At 41.7% G+C, this 17,380-nt stretch overlaps 1 protein-coding gene across 2 annotated transcripts; it reads left to right on the top strand.

The window, feature by feature from the left end:
• Positions 1-1,906: 1,906 nt before the first annotated feature.
• WDR12 (WD repeat domain 12) lies at positions 1,907-11,593 on the top strand. 2 transcript variants are annotated; one of them, XM_054380913.1, is made up of 13 exons: positions 1,907-1,947; positions 2,030-2,124; positions 3,333-3,427; positions 4,081-4,187; positions 4,852-4,967; positions 5,371-5,525; positions 6,307-6,352; positions 7,590-7,675; positions 7,865-8,005; positions 8,108-8,213; positions 8,899-9,031; positions 10,487-10,559; positions 11,265-11,593. In XM_054380913.1, exons 1-13 carry the CDS (start codon positions 1,907-1,909, stop codon positions 11,340-11,342), a joined length of 1,272 nt encoding a protein of 423 aa, XP_054236888.1. In that variant the 3' UTR covers positions 11,343-11,593. The 2 variants fall into 2 exon arrangements, with proteins under 2 accessions (XP_054236888.1, XP_054236889.1); XM_054380914.1 differs by lacking the exons at positions 1,907-1,947; positions 2,030-2,124; positions 3,333-3,427; positions 4,852-4,967 and having other exon boundaries at positions 4,115-4,187.
• The last annotated feature ends 5,787 nt before the right edge of the window (positions 11,594-17,380 follow it).

Below are 17,380 nucleotides of genomic sequence, written 5' to 3'. Positions count from 1 at the left end.
TGAAGGCAACATACAGACAGATTCCAAAAGGAACACTGCCTTTCAAAATCCCAGTTATTTTAAAACTGAGTCAATAGGACACAATTTTAATTCCAAGAAGAGACCTAAACTGTAAAAGAATTGGTAAGATCATTGTGATAATAAACACATTCTACTCTCTCGGGGCAGGAAGGAGGGAATTCTCTCACATTTTTCAAGTTTTCAATTAAGAGAAATGAGGGGGGAGAAAAAAGCTTTATTCATTCCTGTTTTTAGGATTTCTGACAGCAATATTTCGCATCTTGCTTTTAAGTTATACTTTGGGTCAGGAAATACATACAATTGAATGCCTTACCAATTTTGGGGGGGTTTTATCCCCCTTTGGTTTTCCATGACATGTTTCAGGGTTTTTATCAAAAAGGATAATTACATAGCTGACTACAATTAAAAACATTCTCTGAAAAAGCCACCTCTGCTGACATTTCTCTATTGCCATTATCAAGGGCACAAATTACAATAAAAGGTAACAGGGAAGGAATTAGGTCATAGTAGTATCTTCAAGTAAATAAGCTACAATTAGCTTTATATTAACTTGTACCAAGTTTAAGATTTAGCTTATCACTGTCATGGATGAGGAGGCAAATACTGTTAAGAATGCACAGATCTAGAGACTTCTACTTAAAGGGTCTCTGAAGTCACTTTTGTGTTGCTAGCAGAAATATCTGTGAAATGCACCTGTGTAAAATACATTGACAAACGTTAGCTCTTTTAAGTACGCTTAAGAAACAGAGAAGACTTCGGAGTCTCACAAAACATCCCGACTCGGCACCTACCCGCTCCAACAAATTGCCCCAGTCTGAGACCCCACACAGGGTAAGCTCAGCTGCTCCCCGAAGAGCCGCAAGTAACGGACAAAAAGGCGGGGAAAAGGTAATATAGATTGGACCCAGCAAGTACCCAAACAGCCTTCTCTCCAAAACAGCAGATCCACTTACAGCTTCTTTTAAAATCCACTACGTGTTGCGTTAATGACTTTTAGTAAGAGGTTTATTGTTGATGTATCAATTTACATGCAAAGAAACACAACCCAAATTACAGGGAGCAGACACCATCAGCAGCGAAACCAGTCTCACACGCCCGCTCGCCGGCTCCAGCAATGCCCCAGCTCTACACGAGGAACTATTCACCGTCACGGGGGCAAAGCCGGTACTGCCGGCTGTCCCACACCGCCCAATGGGGGGTGTGGCAAGGCAGCCCCCGGACGAGGGGCTGCACGGGACCCCCGCTCCAGCGGCGCAGAGGCCTACGAGCACCCCAAGCAAAACACCCTCCACGCCCCAGCCCCAAGGGAAATGGGTGAACCTCGTCCCTTGCCCCTCACCCTGCGCTCCTGGTCACACCCCCCCGCAGCGCAGCCCTGGAATGGTGCAGTGGGATACGCGAGGGCGGGCCCTGCCCGCCGCCCTGAAGGAAGAGCGCGGCCCGGCCTTCGCCAGCCCCGCAGGGCGCAGCAGAGGGTCTAGAAGTCTACTCAACCTCGGCTCGGCTCCCGCAGGCACCGCCATACACACCACCCCTCCGCGCACGCGCGGCGGCGCCACACCCTCCTTCCAGCCGGCAGGGCAGGAGGAAGGGGCGCGCGGAGAGCGCCGGGAAAGCCGCGGGCACGCGAAGCCTCTCGGGAGCCGTAGCTCGCGGGCCGGGTCTGGGCACGCGCGGCATGCTGGGCGCTGTGGTCCCCACGGCAACTCGCCGCCGGCCGCGTGGTGCAGCAGACTCGGCAGCAGCTGGCGGCGTGGGCTGGACGGGACCGCGGGAAGAAGCTGCGGCAAGACTGGAGCGCAGCCATTGAACGTGCGTGAGGAGGTGTCCCGCGGGTGGGCGCGGCTAATCGCGACACGTGGTTAGGGAAGAAGCCGGCAGCAGCATGGCGCAGTTAACGGCACGGTTCCGCACCGAGAACCGCAGGTGAGGAGGCGCCTGCCCGGGCTGGGGGAGTGGGTTTGAAGTGGAAGTAATGCAGAGACGTAACAGCACTGTGTGCCCGCAGGTACGCAGTGGAGGATGTGCCCTTTTCGGTGCCCGCGGCCTCCGAGACCACCGACCTCAGCCATCTCATCAACAAGCTGTTGGCTGCCAGCAACGGTAGGTGTCGGCCGGGCGGCCGAGTCTGGCGGGAGCTCACCGCCGCCCCGAGCAGGCGCCAGCCTTGCACGCTTGCCTTTCCTAACTGGGCGACGACCGAGTCCCCCCTCACCTCGCGTTCCTGAGCGCACCTCGGGTGAGGGCACAGGCCGCGGCTCCCTCGCAAGTTGCCCCACTGCCGCACGAACCAGCCGAGTCAGGGTTATGCTTAGCCGTTGCAGTGCATGGTGCTGCAAATTGGCCGGCTCGGGGCAGGGCCGGCCAAAGAAGTGTGTTGTCAAAGTTGGACGCAGCACTCTTGTACCTGCAGGTCCCGCGGTGCGATCGGGCTTTGGCCTGAGGTGGTCCTGCCCTTCTGTTTTGGTTTGACTGTCCAGAGAAAGACGCTCTTTGAACTTGATCCAAAACTCGGCAGGTATTGGTGCTGGTGGGCAGTCCTGGGAGAAGTGTGCCAAAGACTGGAGTTAGCATGTACTTAGCAAATCAGGCTGCCCCAGCAGATGAAGAAGGACATGTTCTCCAAAACCTAGCAAAAGAACAAATGAAACAAAAGATTTGGAGCTCAGCCATTTTCGAGGGGAAGTCACCTGTGCAATAGTGTCAAAAAATCTTGTTTTCTATAAAAAACCAGACTACTCGTATCCTAACCTGCTGAGATTTCTGCAAGTTGCTGTTAAACCTATGCAAACATAAACAGCCTTGAATAGAAAACTAGTGCATAGCACAATGCTCTTGTTGAAACATGGGGCCTTTGCCAACTATATTCTTACAGAGGGAAAAATATGAACTGAAAATTCTGAGGATTTTCCTATTGCTGTCTCAAACACAGGGCTCTGGCTAGTGATGATGAAGATGTGGGTGAGCCAGGGGAAGCTCCATGCAAAACAGTGATGAAGCACCACTGGAGTTTGATTAGACATAGCTACAAAGAAAAAGATTTGGAAAATACTGTGTTAATAGTAAGAGTCAAACAACCCTCTCAACTCCAAGAGCAAATTTTCCTGCCTTTTTTAGTTCACATAATCCTTTGGAATTCATAGGCTGCCCACTTAAAACTGAGAGACAGAACTGACTTTCGTTGAGGTAGTTTTCGTTTTTTTTCTGCCCTTTTCCTGCCTCTGTTCTCCTGAACTAGCCACAGAATGCTGCTCTTCTCAATGGTATCAAATCGTGACACCCAAATACGGGTTTTTCCTAATTTGTTTCAGTGGATCACAAATATGTGGAATTTGACTTCCTTATCAATGGCCAGTTCTTGCGTATGCCGCTGGTCACACACATGGAAATGGAAAATATCTCCACGGTAAGTCATGCTCAATTTCTCCCCACCTTGGACAATAAAACAGATGTAGCCAGTTTACCTCAATCTGATTTAGGTATTACATTGTCATCCTGAGTAAGAAGATTTCTTTTCTCAGTTTTCTTCCCTTTGCAGTTTCCTTTCTTTTCTGACTTTACAGGAGAATTCTCTGTATGTCTAAATCCATTTGAACTGCAAAGTGTCTAGAGTATGGGACCTAATGTGCAAAGAACATTGTTATTCAGTCCATTTTCTATATCCAATTCAGAGGGGAAATTCTTGTTTCATTCAGTTGATCATTAATGTATTTTTGTCTCCTACTCCTTTAGGGGAAAATGTGTGAGATTAGAAAATGTGAAGTATTTTAAACAACAGTTTTGTATGGGTAAATACAGACAAAGAGGAACCTGAGGAGAGTAAAATTACTTGCTTGTGCTTCCAGCTTGCTATTAAGAGTAATTTGATAAAAATATGAAAAGCAATATAATTCATATACTTTTTTTCTAAAGACTTTAATTCCACTAATGTGGCAAAGGACTTGGATACCAAGATCTTTGCCCAATAAATGTGTATTTAACTAGAGTTAAATATTAGTTAATTAGTATGGGTTTAGTTTTTTGTTGTTTAACAGTAAGTATTTCCTTCTGTGAGCTCAGGAAGAAGTGGTAGAAATAGAGTATGTGGAGAAATATATGGCCCCTCAGCCAGAGGAATGCATCTTCCATGATGACTGGATCAGTTCTGTTCAAGCCACTGAAGAATGGTACTGCACTAAGTGAATTCTGAGTTTTGTCTGTTCTACTCCCGTTGTGTACGGAGAGCTCAATGGTGGTAGTTGGGGTGGTATTCTGTCTCTTCCCTAATGTGTTGGGAGGGTTTTTTCCCTCTTGTCTCTGGTTTTGTTTTGTTTTTTCACCTGTCAAGTTAGCCAGCTACTTGCTTTTGTAAGCAGTATAGCTTTGACACTTGTCTTCTATGCTGACAGTGAATTAACAAGTAGAAAACAGTGCCACCGAACATGAGATACTGTTAATACAAATGAATAATAAAAGTGGTGTTTACTATCTTTTCCCTTAAAGGACAGTAAGATTTCCTTAACTCTCTTGTTGGCTTAAACTCTTGACTTCAAGCGTGACATTCATTCATGGTAGTGTACCTTTATGTGTGTTTTTTAAAACAAACAAACAAACAAAACCCCAAAACTAACTGTCATTGTCTTTTTCTACTCTATATGCACTACTCTCATTGCTTTTCTTTTTGGCTTTTAGATTTTTTTTTACTTTTCCAAACACACAAAGTAGCTACATTTTGAATTTGCTTCAGCTACCCAGTTTCTGTGTTAATATTCTTCCAAGTTTCTGGTTGAGGCTTTTTTCTTAAAACAATGTTGGTTTGTAAAATAATATTTCAAATTCTGTACCCTGTAGGATATTAACTGGCTGCTATGATCAGACTGCTCGAATCTGGTCTTTGGAAGGAAAGTCCATCATGACAATAGCTGGCCATACAGAAGTAGTGAAAGATGCAGTATGGGTGAAGCAAGGTCAGTATATGCATTAGTATATGCATTAGTAATAGTTTGATTTATTGGGGGAACAATGTCAGCATTCTTCAACCATGAATCTTTAGTTACATAAATACTACAGTTATTGCTTTGCCTGTTAGGGGTGTTAGAAATTAAGTCGTGGTGCGATTAAAACAGTCCTTTAACAGTAATGAATATAGTCTAGCAGGTACATTGTCTATCCACATTGCAGTCTTCATGAGCAAATACTGGTATGTATATTTATGTTCATTGTACTCACAGGGTAACATGGTGTAAACTGAGGTATGTGTGACTTTCTTTCCACCTGCTACTTCTTCTTCAACTAGGGTAATTGTATATTAGCTATAAAGACTTTGGAAAGCTAAGTTGGGTATGAGCATGACTTTTTTTTCTTTCCCAGATAGTTTATCCTGCCTGCTACTTAGTGCTTCTATGGACCAAACTGTCCTGCTATGGGAGTGGAATGTGGAGAAGAATAAAGTGAAAGCCCTTCACTGCTACAGGGGACATGCTGGAAGCATAGATTCCATAGCTGTTGATTGCACAAGAACTAAAGTGAGTGACTTCTGGAAAGAAACTTTTGGTGGCAGTCCCTATCTCAAAAATAATCTTTTTGTCCTTGCATTGGTACTAGTTATCATGTTGTTATGGCTGACACATTGCTAATTTTCCAATTTTGTTATAAATGGTAGTTCTTGAGCATTAGGAGTGCTGCATCACTGCTAGGTCTTCTTTTCAAAGTGATGCACTTAACCACTAATAACTTAAAAAGCTGAAGGTGACTTTAGATGGCATAAGCCATTATACTACTTTTGACTTCTCTAAGTGAAGTTGAATGTTTATTCTTAAGTAAATGTTCCTTTTAACACACCTGAATTTTGCATTATAATGAACTGTTTTCAAATTTGACCAAAATTTGTACAGTAGTTGTGGTGGGGGGAAAATATTTCCAAGGTGATACTTAGAAAAAGCAGGTGGTAGAAGAGGTCCTTTCACTTTATCAAGGAATTCAGCAACAAAGAGCACTCTCACTGAAGCTGGAGTCATCACTCCCAGCTTGACTCAATATCAGACAGGTTATAATAAAACCTTTTGGTGCTGAAGATAAAGGTAAAAAAGATATTTTGCAGATAATTTTCCTGCAAAGGGAGGAAAAAGAGTAATTTAATCTTTTTCAAAATTGGTGGGTTTTGGGTTTTGTTTGGGTTTTTTTGGAGCCTAGCACTGTGCATGTGTTATAACCCACTGGTTAATTTTTCAAACAGGAAGTGTATTTTGTGTAGTTTACAAGGTCTATCTGGATTCAACTTCTAACAAAATATTTCTGTTCATGCAGTTCTGCAGTGGATCCTGGGATAAGATGTTAAAGATCTGGTCTGCAGGTAAGATAAGCATCAGTTGGGATTCTTGTCTTTCTTTAAAAACCCTGTATGCACAACAACCTGGAAGATGGATATCTTAGACTCAAATTTTCTTGCCAAAAAAGGTACTAATATTAAAAGCAAGCTAGGACTTTGCTTTTTGTAAACTTTGTAAAACTTAACATTTTAGATACTGTTTTGGTTGGTGACACAATTGCAGATATGATTGACTGCATGTTGGTGTTTATTCAGAACACAGTACTTTCTCTTTTAAAAAAAAAAAAAGTATATATAAACACACAGGAGTAGGAAAGTGATTGTGCCCCTGTGCCCTGCAGTGGTGAGGCCACACCTTGAATGCTATGATCCGTTTTGGGACCCTCACTACATGTCCAGAGAAGGGCAACAAAGCTGGTGAAGGGTCAAAAGCACAAAGCTTATGGGGAGCAGCTGAGGGATCGAGTAGTGCTTAATGTAGAGAAGAAGAGGCTGAGGGGAGACCTCATTGCTCTCTACAAGTGCCTGAAAGGAGGTTGTAGTGAGGTGGGGGTCAGTGACTGTAGAATCAGGTGATAGGATGAGAGGAAACGGCCTGAAATTGTGCCAGTGGAGGTTTAGATTGGAAGAAAATATAAATTTCTTTATGGAAAGGGTGTTCAGCCATTGGAATAGGTTGCCCAGGCAGGTGGAGTCATGGTCCCTGGAAGTGTTCAATAAATGTGTGGACAATGGCACTATGGGGTGTGGTTTAATGCCCATGGTGGTGTGAGGTCAATGGTTGGACTTGGTGATCTTAGAGGTCTTTTCCAACCAAAACAATTCTATGATTCTAATACTGACAACATAAATAGAGGATGGTAAGGTGATGAGTCTTTTCTAAAAGTGTAGACTAATCTCATTTGATCTGAATGCTTTGTTTCACTGGGCCAAGTCATATTCTTTTAGTTGGGAATTATATGTTTAGGTATTGTATCTAAAAGAAAGATTGTGCATGTTACATACCCAAATTACCGTTGGAACTTTCCATGAGCAGGGATGGTCTTAAAAATTCATTTGAACCTCATTTTCAAACTCCATGACCTGGAGAATATAACTTAGTTTGTATTATTTTTCCCCTTGCTCAAAATGGAGATAACACTGATGTGATCAAAAGATCATAGACAGGTTAGCTACTGTAAATATGGGGTTTTGTTTAATTACCTATATGAAAATGCAATTCAAAAACCTATAGATGAAGCCTGACTGCCTTCTGTCACAGTACCTACAGATGAAGAAGATGAATTGGAAGAGGCAGCTAATAGACCACGGAAGAAGCAGAAAACTGAGCAATTTGGACTAACAAGGGTAGGATAAAGTCCAAATTTGTCCGGGCCTTTATTTTAGAAGTGTGGCCACATAAAACTCTTTTTAGTTCAAAGTGACTCTCTGAGAATTGGTGATGTGTCTTAGGCTGACCAGACATGTATTTGTTGAAAGAACAGATTATTCTTTTTATAATACTCAACCTAATCTCCTCTCACCTGTAAATTCTAGACACCCCTGGCAACCCTCTCTGGCCATACAGAAGCTGTTTCCTCTGTGCTGTGGTCAGATGCTGAAGAAATTTGCAGTGCGTCATGGGATCACACCATTAAACTCTGGGATGCTGAGACTGGAGATCTCAAATCAACTTTGGTGAGATCATTATACATTGTAGGGTCAGCTGAAGACCAGCTCAAAAAAACTTACGCAAAATAGTATCGCCTCTCTTACAGTTACTATTTCATTTTCTGACAGACTGGAAACAAAGTGTTTAATTCTGTCAGCTACTCACCGCTGTGTCGTCGCCTGGCATCCGGGAGCACTGACAGACACATTAGACTATGGGATCCCCGCAGCAAAGGTAAGGTAAAAACATGCATGTTCTTTTCTTCAAAACTGCTTCCCGGTGGGAGATACCTCACAAACTGTTTTCTGGTGCCCTGCTTGAAACAATCCATTTAGGGGCTTTATTAAATACAAAGATTACATTTATTCATTTATTTTCTGTAATCTAGTGCAAGACTTTTAATTTCTCACCTAATAATTGAGAAACAATTCATTGCAGGTTTTTCCTTTTTTTTTAATTACTAATGCATATTCAGCTGCATGGTTGCAAGCCTGAACTTTTTTTTTCTTTGTAAGGTTCACACCTAAGTTGGCTGAACCGTCATTAAAGTCTGATAGGATTGCAGATAACTTGTTACTGAGCCTACTAAATCTATTTCACAGGCATGGTTACTTATTTACTTCTATAAACTTCAACCAGAGTTTTAACAGTATTATCTTCTTATATGTTATAATAAAAGCCCTTTTCTTGTTTGCTTTTTTAAAAAGTCTTTGAAAAGCAAGTTTAGTGACAAGAAAACATATTTTGAGCTTTGTTTCAAGTTAGAAATTACTGGTAGGAGAAAAAACCCTCGAACTCAAATACGTTGCTGACTGGTTTTCTCACTGCGTTTTGTATGCATCTTAAAAGTGCTGCTTTCAGTTGGCATCTACTGATGGGGTTTTTTTGTTTTGGTTTTTTGGTTTTTTTTAACGTTCAGATGGCTCCTTGGTTCTCCTGTCTCTGACATCTCACACAGGCTGGGTGACATCTGTGAAGTGGTCACCTACCCATGAACATCAGCTGATCTCTGGTTCTCTGGACAACATTGTAAAGCTCTGGGACACAAGAAGGTATAATAAATGTATTCTTTGCTGTTCAAAGGCTTGTAAACTTACAGGGTCAGTTAACCTGATGAATAGAAAAAGCAGTGTAAGACAGTAATTGGAAACTCCTGTGCTATCTGTGAAAATCTCTTAGGTTTAGGAGTCAAGCATGTAACAAAAGGGAGAAAAACACTTGTGATCTGCCAGAGGACCTTTATGGCTGAACATCTGAGGGGTGGGTGGTGTTCCAGCACAGGACATCCCTGGCATGAACAGCAGCATTGATTTACATGCAGAGGACAGCAACTGTAACATTGCTACTGAGAGTAGGAAAGTCTGCTAACCACTCCTCTGTTTTAAGGAACAAAATCATAGAATCAGTCAGGGTTGGAAGGGACCACAAAGATCATCTAGTTCCAACCCCCCTGCCATGGGCAGGGACACCTCACACTAGATCAGGCTGGCCAGAGCCTCATCCAGCCTGGCCTTAAACACCTCCAGGGATGGGGCCTCAACTACCCCCCTGGACAACCCATTCCAGGCTCTCACCACTCTCATGGTGAAGAACTTCTTCCTCACATCCAGTCTGAATCTCCCCACTTCCAGCTTTATTCCATTCCCCCTAGTCCTGTCACTACCTGATAGCCTAAAAAGTCCCTCCCCAGCTTTCTTGTAGGCCCCCTTCAGATACTGGAAGGCCACAATAAGGTCACCTCGGAGCCTTCTCTTCTCCAGACTGAACAGCCCCAACTCTTTCAGTCTCTCCTCATAGGAGAGGTGCTCCAGCCCTCTGATCATCCTGGTGGCCCTTCTCTGGACAAGTTCCAGCATGTCCATATCCCTTCTTGTAATAGGGGCTCCAGAACTGGATGCAGTACTCCAGGTGGGGTCTCACCAGAGCTGAGTAGAGAGGGAGAATCACCTCCCTTGACCTGCTGGCCACACTTCTCTTGATGCAGCCCAGGATCTGGTTGGCTTTCTGGGCTGCAAGTGCACATTGACAGCTCATATATATCAAAATATATTCTAAGGAATGAGGTGAAGTTTCACTTGGTACTCTTCTAACCATTCTTTACAAATTCCCAAGCAATAAAATGGTTTGCATTCAAAAGACATAAATGGCTTTTCTGGAAAACTCAGAGTTAGCAGCATCCACCTGTAAGGAGGGGGAAACCTTAAAATAAACTGTTCTCAACAAGCAGATTGATTAAGTTTCATACTCAAGGTAGTTTGCAAGCATATGAAAAATGTTGCTGCATTTGTCTTTGGGCACATAAGAGGTTAACACTTACGTGATCAGCTCTGGAGAAGGTAGAGGAAATAGCACAGATGGTAGATACCTGTACTCTGAACATGTTTATAACTGCTAGACCACATCTGTTCAGTAGCATTGTGATAATATTTTTTCCAAGGGCCAATTTTGTTTTCTGTGACTGCTGCATAACTTCAAACGTGTGACTGTAAACACCTGTGTTTTACCAGTTGCAAAGCTCCTCTCTATGACTTGGCTGCTCATGAAGACAAGGTTTTGTGTGTGGACTGGACAGAAGCAGGGGTAAGAATCTGAAGAGCAAGCTAAATTTATATGCATGAAGGGGGCTAAAAGCAGTATGGACTATTTTTTTCCTTTAGACTTAGAACAGGAAGTTTGAGAGTTGAGCTGTAATTGATACTGGACTGATAATGGGTCTTAACTGTCATACACAGTGCAGCACTTCCCCTTGCTGCTGTGCAAAGGTGTAGGATAGGAATTTAAGCATGTAGCATTAAGTGGGTGCTACACTGGTATTTCCACATGAGGAGAGACCAGAACAACAGCACACCTCACTGAGAAATGACCTGTTCCAAGGTACCACTTGCTGCCATGGATATTAAAGCAGCAGCACAAAATGACAGGTGGGGAATGGCCGTACATGTAGAAGTGGGTAACTACATAATCCTCTCTAGCATATTGTTCTGCATGTGGTGGTTACATGCATTATAAAATCAGGAAAAAAAAAAACAACAAAATGTCCAAGATTTTCAGTGTGGCTCCTGTTCTCAGGAAAAGCTTTAGGAATTTTCCTGAAAAAACTCTGCTACTAACTTTAGGAGGAGGGTAAGAGACAAGGTTGCTTCTGTACTTGGATTCTGGGTCATGTATTAACAGTTTGTTAGTCATTACTTTTTACATCTTCAAAGTCAAAAGGAGCATCCTCATTTTTTTGTGTAGGTGTTTTGCTTGGTTCTGCTATTAATCACAGTTTTCTTTTCCTCTCAGTTGCTATTGAGTGGCGGTGCAGACAACAAACTGTATTGCTACAGATACCCAGCTACAGCTTCTGATGTTGGAGCATGAAGAGCAGCAGGCAGAAGCGCTTTTTTTTTCTTTTAAAGATTTTTGCAGCAGTCACTCTGTTACCATCCCTTCACAAGTAGCAGGCAAAGAAAGGAGGTTTTTGTTGCTCAATGTGCCCAATTTTTTGTATGGTAACTTCTACCTCTCTTTACCACAGAAAAAAACAGCAACAAATTACAAATGAGATTAGTGTGAAACAAGGCAAAAGGCATTTCCTCCCTCTTTGATCAGCTTTAAATTAACATCTTCAAATGACTATTTGTATAGCCCTTTTAGTAATGAGTTTTCCTGATACTTACAGAAAAATTACTCACTGGACTAAATTATTCTTGTTTACCTCCTTTCTCTTGGGGAAAAAAAATAAAGCTTTTATCTACAGTTCATTGGCTTAGTGCTTCACTTCAGGTAGAAGTCAAACTTCAGCTCTCCTTGACATGAGGATGGAAAAGACAAGGGGTAATGGGTACAAGTTATGCCTGGAGATATTCCAGTTGGAATCCATAAGAAAATTTTTCATAATGAGAAGAGTTAGACATTAGAATCACCTCCCAAGAGAAGTAGTGGATTCCCCTACATTGGTCAGTTTTAAGACTCAGCTTGATATGATGATACTCCATACCATGCTGCCATCATGCCAGCTTCAAAGTGAAAGTGCTAGCTGGAGCAAAGTATCATGGGGCTTCAACGTAACACAATGGTAACACGCGAGGCTTCCTCTTACGGTTTTGGGGTCTTTTCTGCTTTTGTTGGTCTTTTCTGCTGAGTGGGCTGCAGGTTGGGGGAGGTCACTGGCTTCTGCTGTCACTGGCTTTTGCATTTTGCTGCAAAAAGGCTGAGGTAATTATGCATTGTGTCATTTTGCAGTAGAACTTAACTCTATCTCAACTCAGAGGGTTTTTTTTGTGCGTGGGGAGATGGCAGGGGGCTTGTGAGAGTGGGATGTATTTACCCAGGACAGTCACGCTATTGCAGTAACTGTTTGCCTAACATTCATTAAATATTTTGTTAGTATGAAAACAGGAGAGTAAGACCTTCTTTAGGTAATCTTTAATCTAGTATGCTTGGAGGTTTTAATCAGGTAAAGTGGTACTGTGCATTCAGCCAGCTGTGAATCACCTCCAGTCAATTAAGTACTTGATAAAAATAAGTGGGTTCTCTTATATGCATGCATCTAAATACTCATAAATGCAAAACAGGTTGACAAAATGCTCATTAAAAAGGTTGGACTTGGACTGTCAGTTTAATTTAGATGAATATTTAGACATAAGAAATCCCAGCTGGCATTGTTTTGGTTTCAAACACTGTATTTGTTAGATCCATTACACTTGTCACCTGTAGCAAATATGCAGAGTGTAACTGGAAAAGTAGGTTTTGGTAGGCCACAGTTCAGAAGCAGGAAAATGTCTACAGTCTGTAAATTATCCTAGAACTGAGAAAGGTACTTTTTAGATTTGGCTCACTTACAGTTCTTTGCATAATCTGTAATCTTAATTAAAACATTTTAATAGTAATACTTGTTTTCCTCCAAACATTCAGTTCTTTCCTTTAAAATAATGATGTGAAATTAGAAAGGCCAGCATGAGCTGATTTTTTAAATTGCAAAAGATCTGACTCAAGAACAAAGTCTTCCGGACCCAAGGTACCGATAGTGATTCTACTTATAAAACCATTTTTTCCCTGTCTCTCTCTCAAAGAAAAAAAAAAAAAAGCCCCTTCAAACTCACAGTGCCCTTGTAGCATAATACAGAACAGGAAAGAGCTTTTATTTACTAGCTCTGGCTTTCTGTAAACATCAAAATTATACTAACAAGCAAGGGGAATATCCACACAAGTCAGAGTTACAAGTTTTTGATGTAGAGCAAAGAGCTCCTCCATGGAGCAAGCTTTTTTCACGCTAGTGAGGGCAAAAGAAGGAGAGCAGAATCAGGCACTTTATAATACAAAAGTCTTTTAGGCTACTACTGTGAGCCAAGTTGCCAAAGCAGGTAGAGGACTTGAAAACCTACAGTCAAGTGAAATCTTTGCAGAAGTTGTGCCCAGACTTGTATCTGTTATAATGCAGACCAAATGGATGGAAATATCCATAAAGGCAAAGGAGCACCAGCTTTATTATCATGTCTTCTCTTAGAAATTATTTTGAAAAACACATTTTATAGGGTGCTTAATCTTTAGCTAGTTAACTAATAAGGTTTAACTTTCCTGTTCCTGGTATACATCTCAAAGACACCTAGAGGTGGTTTTTTTTAAAGGTAGATTTCTAAAGATGCTAGGTAAAGTCTAGCGCCCCAGAGGTGTAGTAAAGAATGATTATTGTACAGCTTGGACCACGTCACCAGAAACGCCAAGTAGTTCCCACTATACACAAAAGCTCATGTCTCTAGGCCTAAGAACTGCAAATCCAGTTTATTGTGTGTCCTCTCTCAAAGTGCAACTCTAGCTCTCAGTCTTTGGTTGTCTTCTAAAGGGGACACCTACACATCAGGTGACCATCCCAACACCACCAGTGGAGCAGTAGGGTAGAACAGGCAGGCACACACAAGAAATTAGCTGTTTTCACCAGAACCATAACTGGGAGGAAAGCAAAGAAAACAGTTCTGGTTTTATCCTGGTATCAGGGGCAGATGTTGGAAATCTGCTCATCAGTTTGGAATGTCAGAAGTAGTCCCTTTGGAGCTGGATTTGAGGGAGGAGATGACAGCCAAGAGCACTAAGCAGATAGCTGTGTAACCATGGAGTAAAACTTACTGCATGTTCACAGACTAAAAGAACTATGTTCTGTCACATATAGCTCAACCTTGCAAGCTAAAACTAAACCTTTTTGTAGGCTCATCTACTCTACTTTCACTAAGTAACTGTGGAAGATATGTGTTAGTACAGCCATCTCTAAAAATACATTTACCAATTTTACTAGAGAGGAAGGTACACTGCAAGCTAACAAAAATAATGATTTCTCATTCCAATAACAAGTTTAGGAAAAATATTTGTGTTTGCCAAATAAATAAAAAACCAGAAGTGATGGGAACAGGAAATATTTCCATGCTGAAAGAGCATACTACAAACAATGGAGAGTCAGAAAGTCAAATCTCTCATTACCCTTTTTAAAGGAACTTTCCCAACTAACTCCAATTTTTTGCAAGAATTATGAAACTTTTAAAAAGCACGACTGCAAATACATTGTCATCTAACGTTTATATAATTCTTTAAATAATGATAGGACTGACCCAGCCCATGCATATACATTTGCTTGGGAATTTCTGCTAGCTTTAAGCTCAGGCCTATTTTTATTGCTGGAGTTCAGAAGACAGAAATTCAATGAAGAAACAATGTGCAGATAAGCAAACCCAATGATTCTCAGCTTTTGGGCCCAGAAAAAGCTAAGAAAATTCACCACAAAACCACCTTGAACACCTGTGCTCAAAGTTACATTTTGACATTTCTTACTACTGTTCCTTAGAAAAAAGGGTAGATAAGGCAGCTCTTCCATGAAACTAGACTTAATTAATACTCTAATGTAGGCAGCAACAGGAAATAACATATAAATCATTATTTCTCACCTCTAGCTCAGGTGGTTCTAAAAAGCCCCAACATGTTAACATCATTAACGTTTTCCATATAAAAGTGCTAGAAGCTGGCAGGCTTGGCTGATACGCTTGAAGGCTGTGGAGCCATTCAGCAAGACCTGGACAGACTGGAGAGCTGGGCAGAGAGGAACCTAATGAGGGGATAAGTGCAGAGTCCTTCATCTGGGAAGGAATAACAAACTGCACCAGTACAGGTTAGGAAGTGATCTGCTGGAGAGCAGGCCTGGAGAGAAGGACCTGGGAGTCCTGGTGGACAAGTTATCCACGGAACAGCAATGTGCCCATGTGGCCAAGAAGGGTGCATTAAGAGGAGTGTGTCCAGCAGATTGAGGGAGGTTCTCCTTCCTCTCTACTCTGCCCTGGAATATTGTGTCCAGTTTTGAGCTCCCCAGTTCAAGAGGGACAAGGATCTGCTGGAGAAAGTCCAATGGAGAGCTACCAGGATTAAGGGACTAGAGCATATTGCCCTATGAGGAGAGGCTAAGTGCCCTGGGGCTTTTTAGTGTGGAGAAGACCAAGAGAGGATTTAATAAAATGTTTATAAACACCTGAGGGCTGGGGACAGTCCCTATTCCGTTGCACCCTGTGATAGAACGAGGGGTAATGGATGTAAGCTACAGCACAGGAGTTTCCACCTCAACATGAGGAGGAAATTCTTTACTGTGAGGGTCACAGGGCACTGGAACAGGCTGCCCAGAGAGGTTGTGGGGTCTCCTTCTCTGGAGACTTTCAAGACCTATCTGGATGCATTCCTGTGTGACCTGTGCTAGATTCTATGGTCCCACTCTGGCAGGGGGGTTGGACTTGATGATCTTTGAAAGTCCATTCCAATTCCTAACATCCTATGATCCTAAGAGAAGGAAGGAGGTTTTCAACCTGCCAGGCCACTGCACAAGCTGAGATGCTAACATACATTCTCAAATGCTTCCTGGAGGCACATGTGTGGCCTTACAGCCACACCTAACATTAGGATGACTTTAACTATGGCTTTAAAATGTCCTAGTACAGCTACAGAGAACAAAACTTCACTGCCCCTGTACAGCAACCAATATGCAAGTTTTACACCACTTAGACGAGTTACTGCAAAGCATGAAAAAATTTCTGAATACCCTGGACTTTCAAATGAGACCATGCACTCATTTAATAAATGCCACCTGAAAGCCAGTAATAATCAAATGAAAAATTCATTACTTACAGAAATTGATTTTTCTTCTTCAAAGTAGGTTATACTACAGTTATCTGAATAAGTTTACACATAAAGATATTACACCCTGCTGACCCACTTGTGCATTGTTAAGTTTCGTAAGAGAGAAGACAAATAGGGAACTAAAGGGAGTAAAATTCTATTACGTATTAGCAACTAGAAAATTAGAAAACTAGGTGAAGTAGTCAATTCTCAATATATCGTAATGATACACCAGGAATCTGTGTCCCTTCATAAATCCTGATTCTTTCAGTATTGAAGAGATCATCCAGAAAAGTACATTTTTAATTCTACAATGTAAGCAGATATTTCAGGAGTCAATTACATTATCAGAAAACATAGCCAGTTCCTCTGATTTCCTTTTTCTCACAGTGCTGAAAAATATCAGGGTTAAGTATATGCAAAACAACACAGGTACAACAACTACTTTCTGTAAGAAAGACTGGGTCTTACTTCCACTGAAAAAACAACAATACTTCATAGCAAAATTAATTGGTCTAAAACTACTTCAGTCTTGTTATTAGAGACAAATCTGCACTACCAAACAATTACAACACAGCGCAGCAATACCTGTATCATTCAGACCATAAATGCATGCTGAGAGGAAGGTAAAAACATTTAGAGCTAAATTCAGTTACTGCAGATGGGGAAGCTACTCAGTCATCACAATCTGAGACACAGGCATCGCAAGGGCCAGAGGCATGGACCTCTCTGAACTTTGACTCTTCTATTAACCAATGCAAACAGGAAATGTGTGAACCACCCTCTTCTAGGAACAGGAATGCATCTTTTCAAACACTATTCAAAAATTTGTTCAGTTCATCATTTTGTAATCTGAATGCACATCCTTCAAGCATTCATTATTTTAAAATACTTGTCCAGGTTGCTTTTTTTTCTAGACCGTTGTAAAAGAAAGTAAGAATTAGAAATATGCTTGGATTGAACAGATTAAATGGAATTCTTGTCAACTTTGCAGTAAATACACTAAAAAATTTACTTTTAAAATGCAAGTGAGATTGTCTTGTATGCTACAAATACAGATCTAGTGTTCCTTCAATCCGTATCAACACTTCAGCCAAGAGCAAAAATAACCATCTCCAATTCTTACAATAGTAGGTTTACTAAAACATGTTATTAAATATGAAATACATAGTGCCCACCACTACACAACATCAGAAAAAGATAATATACTGTTGATACCATCTACTTGGGCACTATTTCCTTAAGCTACTCAAAGGGCAGACAAAAATCTA

The sequence above is a fragment of the Indicator indicator genome, chromosome 5, assembly GCF_027791375.1.
Source record: "Indicator indicator isolate 239-I01 chromosome 5, UM_Iind_1.1, whole genome shotgun sequence".
In the NCBI taxonomy this organism is placed as follows: domain Eukaryota; kingdom Metazoa; phylum Chordata; class Aves; order Piciformes; family Indicatoridae; genus Indicator; species Indicator indicator.
This window is presented reverse-complemented; position numbering and strand designations above follow the sequence as displayed.

Coding starts and splice junctions, on each gene's coding strand:
- WDR12 (XM_054380913.1), top strand. CDS start 1,907: ATGGCGCAGTTAACGGCACGGTTCCGCACCGAGAACCGCAG. Junction 1,948..2,029: donor TTCCGCACCGAGAACCGCAG/GTGAGGAGGCGC, acceptor GTGTGCCCGCAG/GTACGCAGTGGAGGATGTGC. Junction 4,188..4,851: donor GTTCAAGCCACTGAAGAATG/GTACTGCACTAA, acceptor TGTACCCTGTAG/GATATTAACTGGCTGCTATG.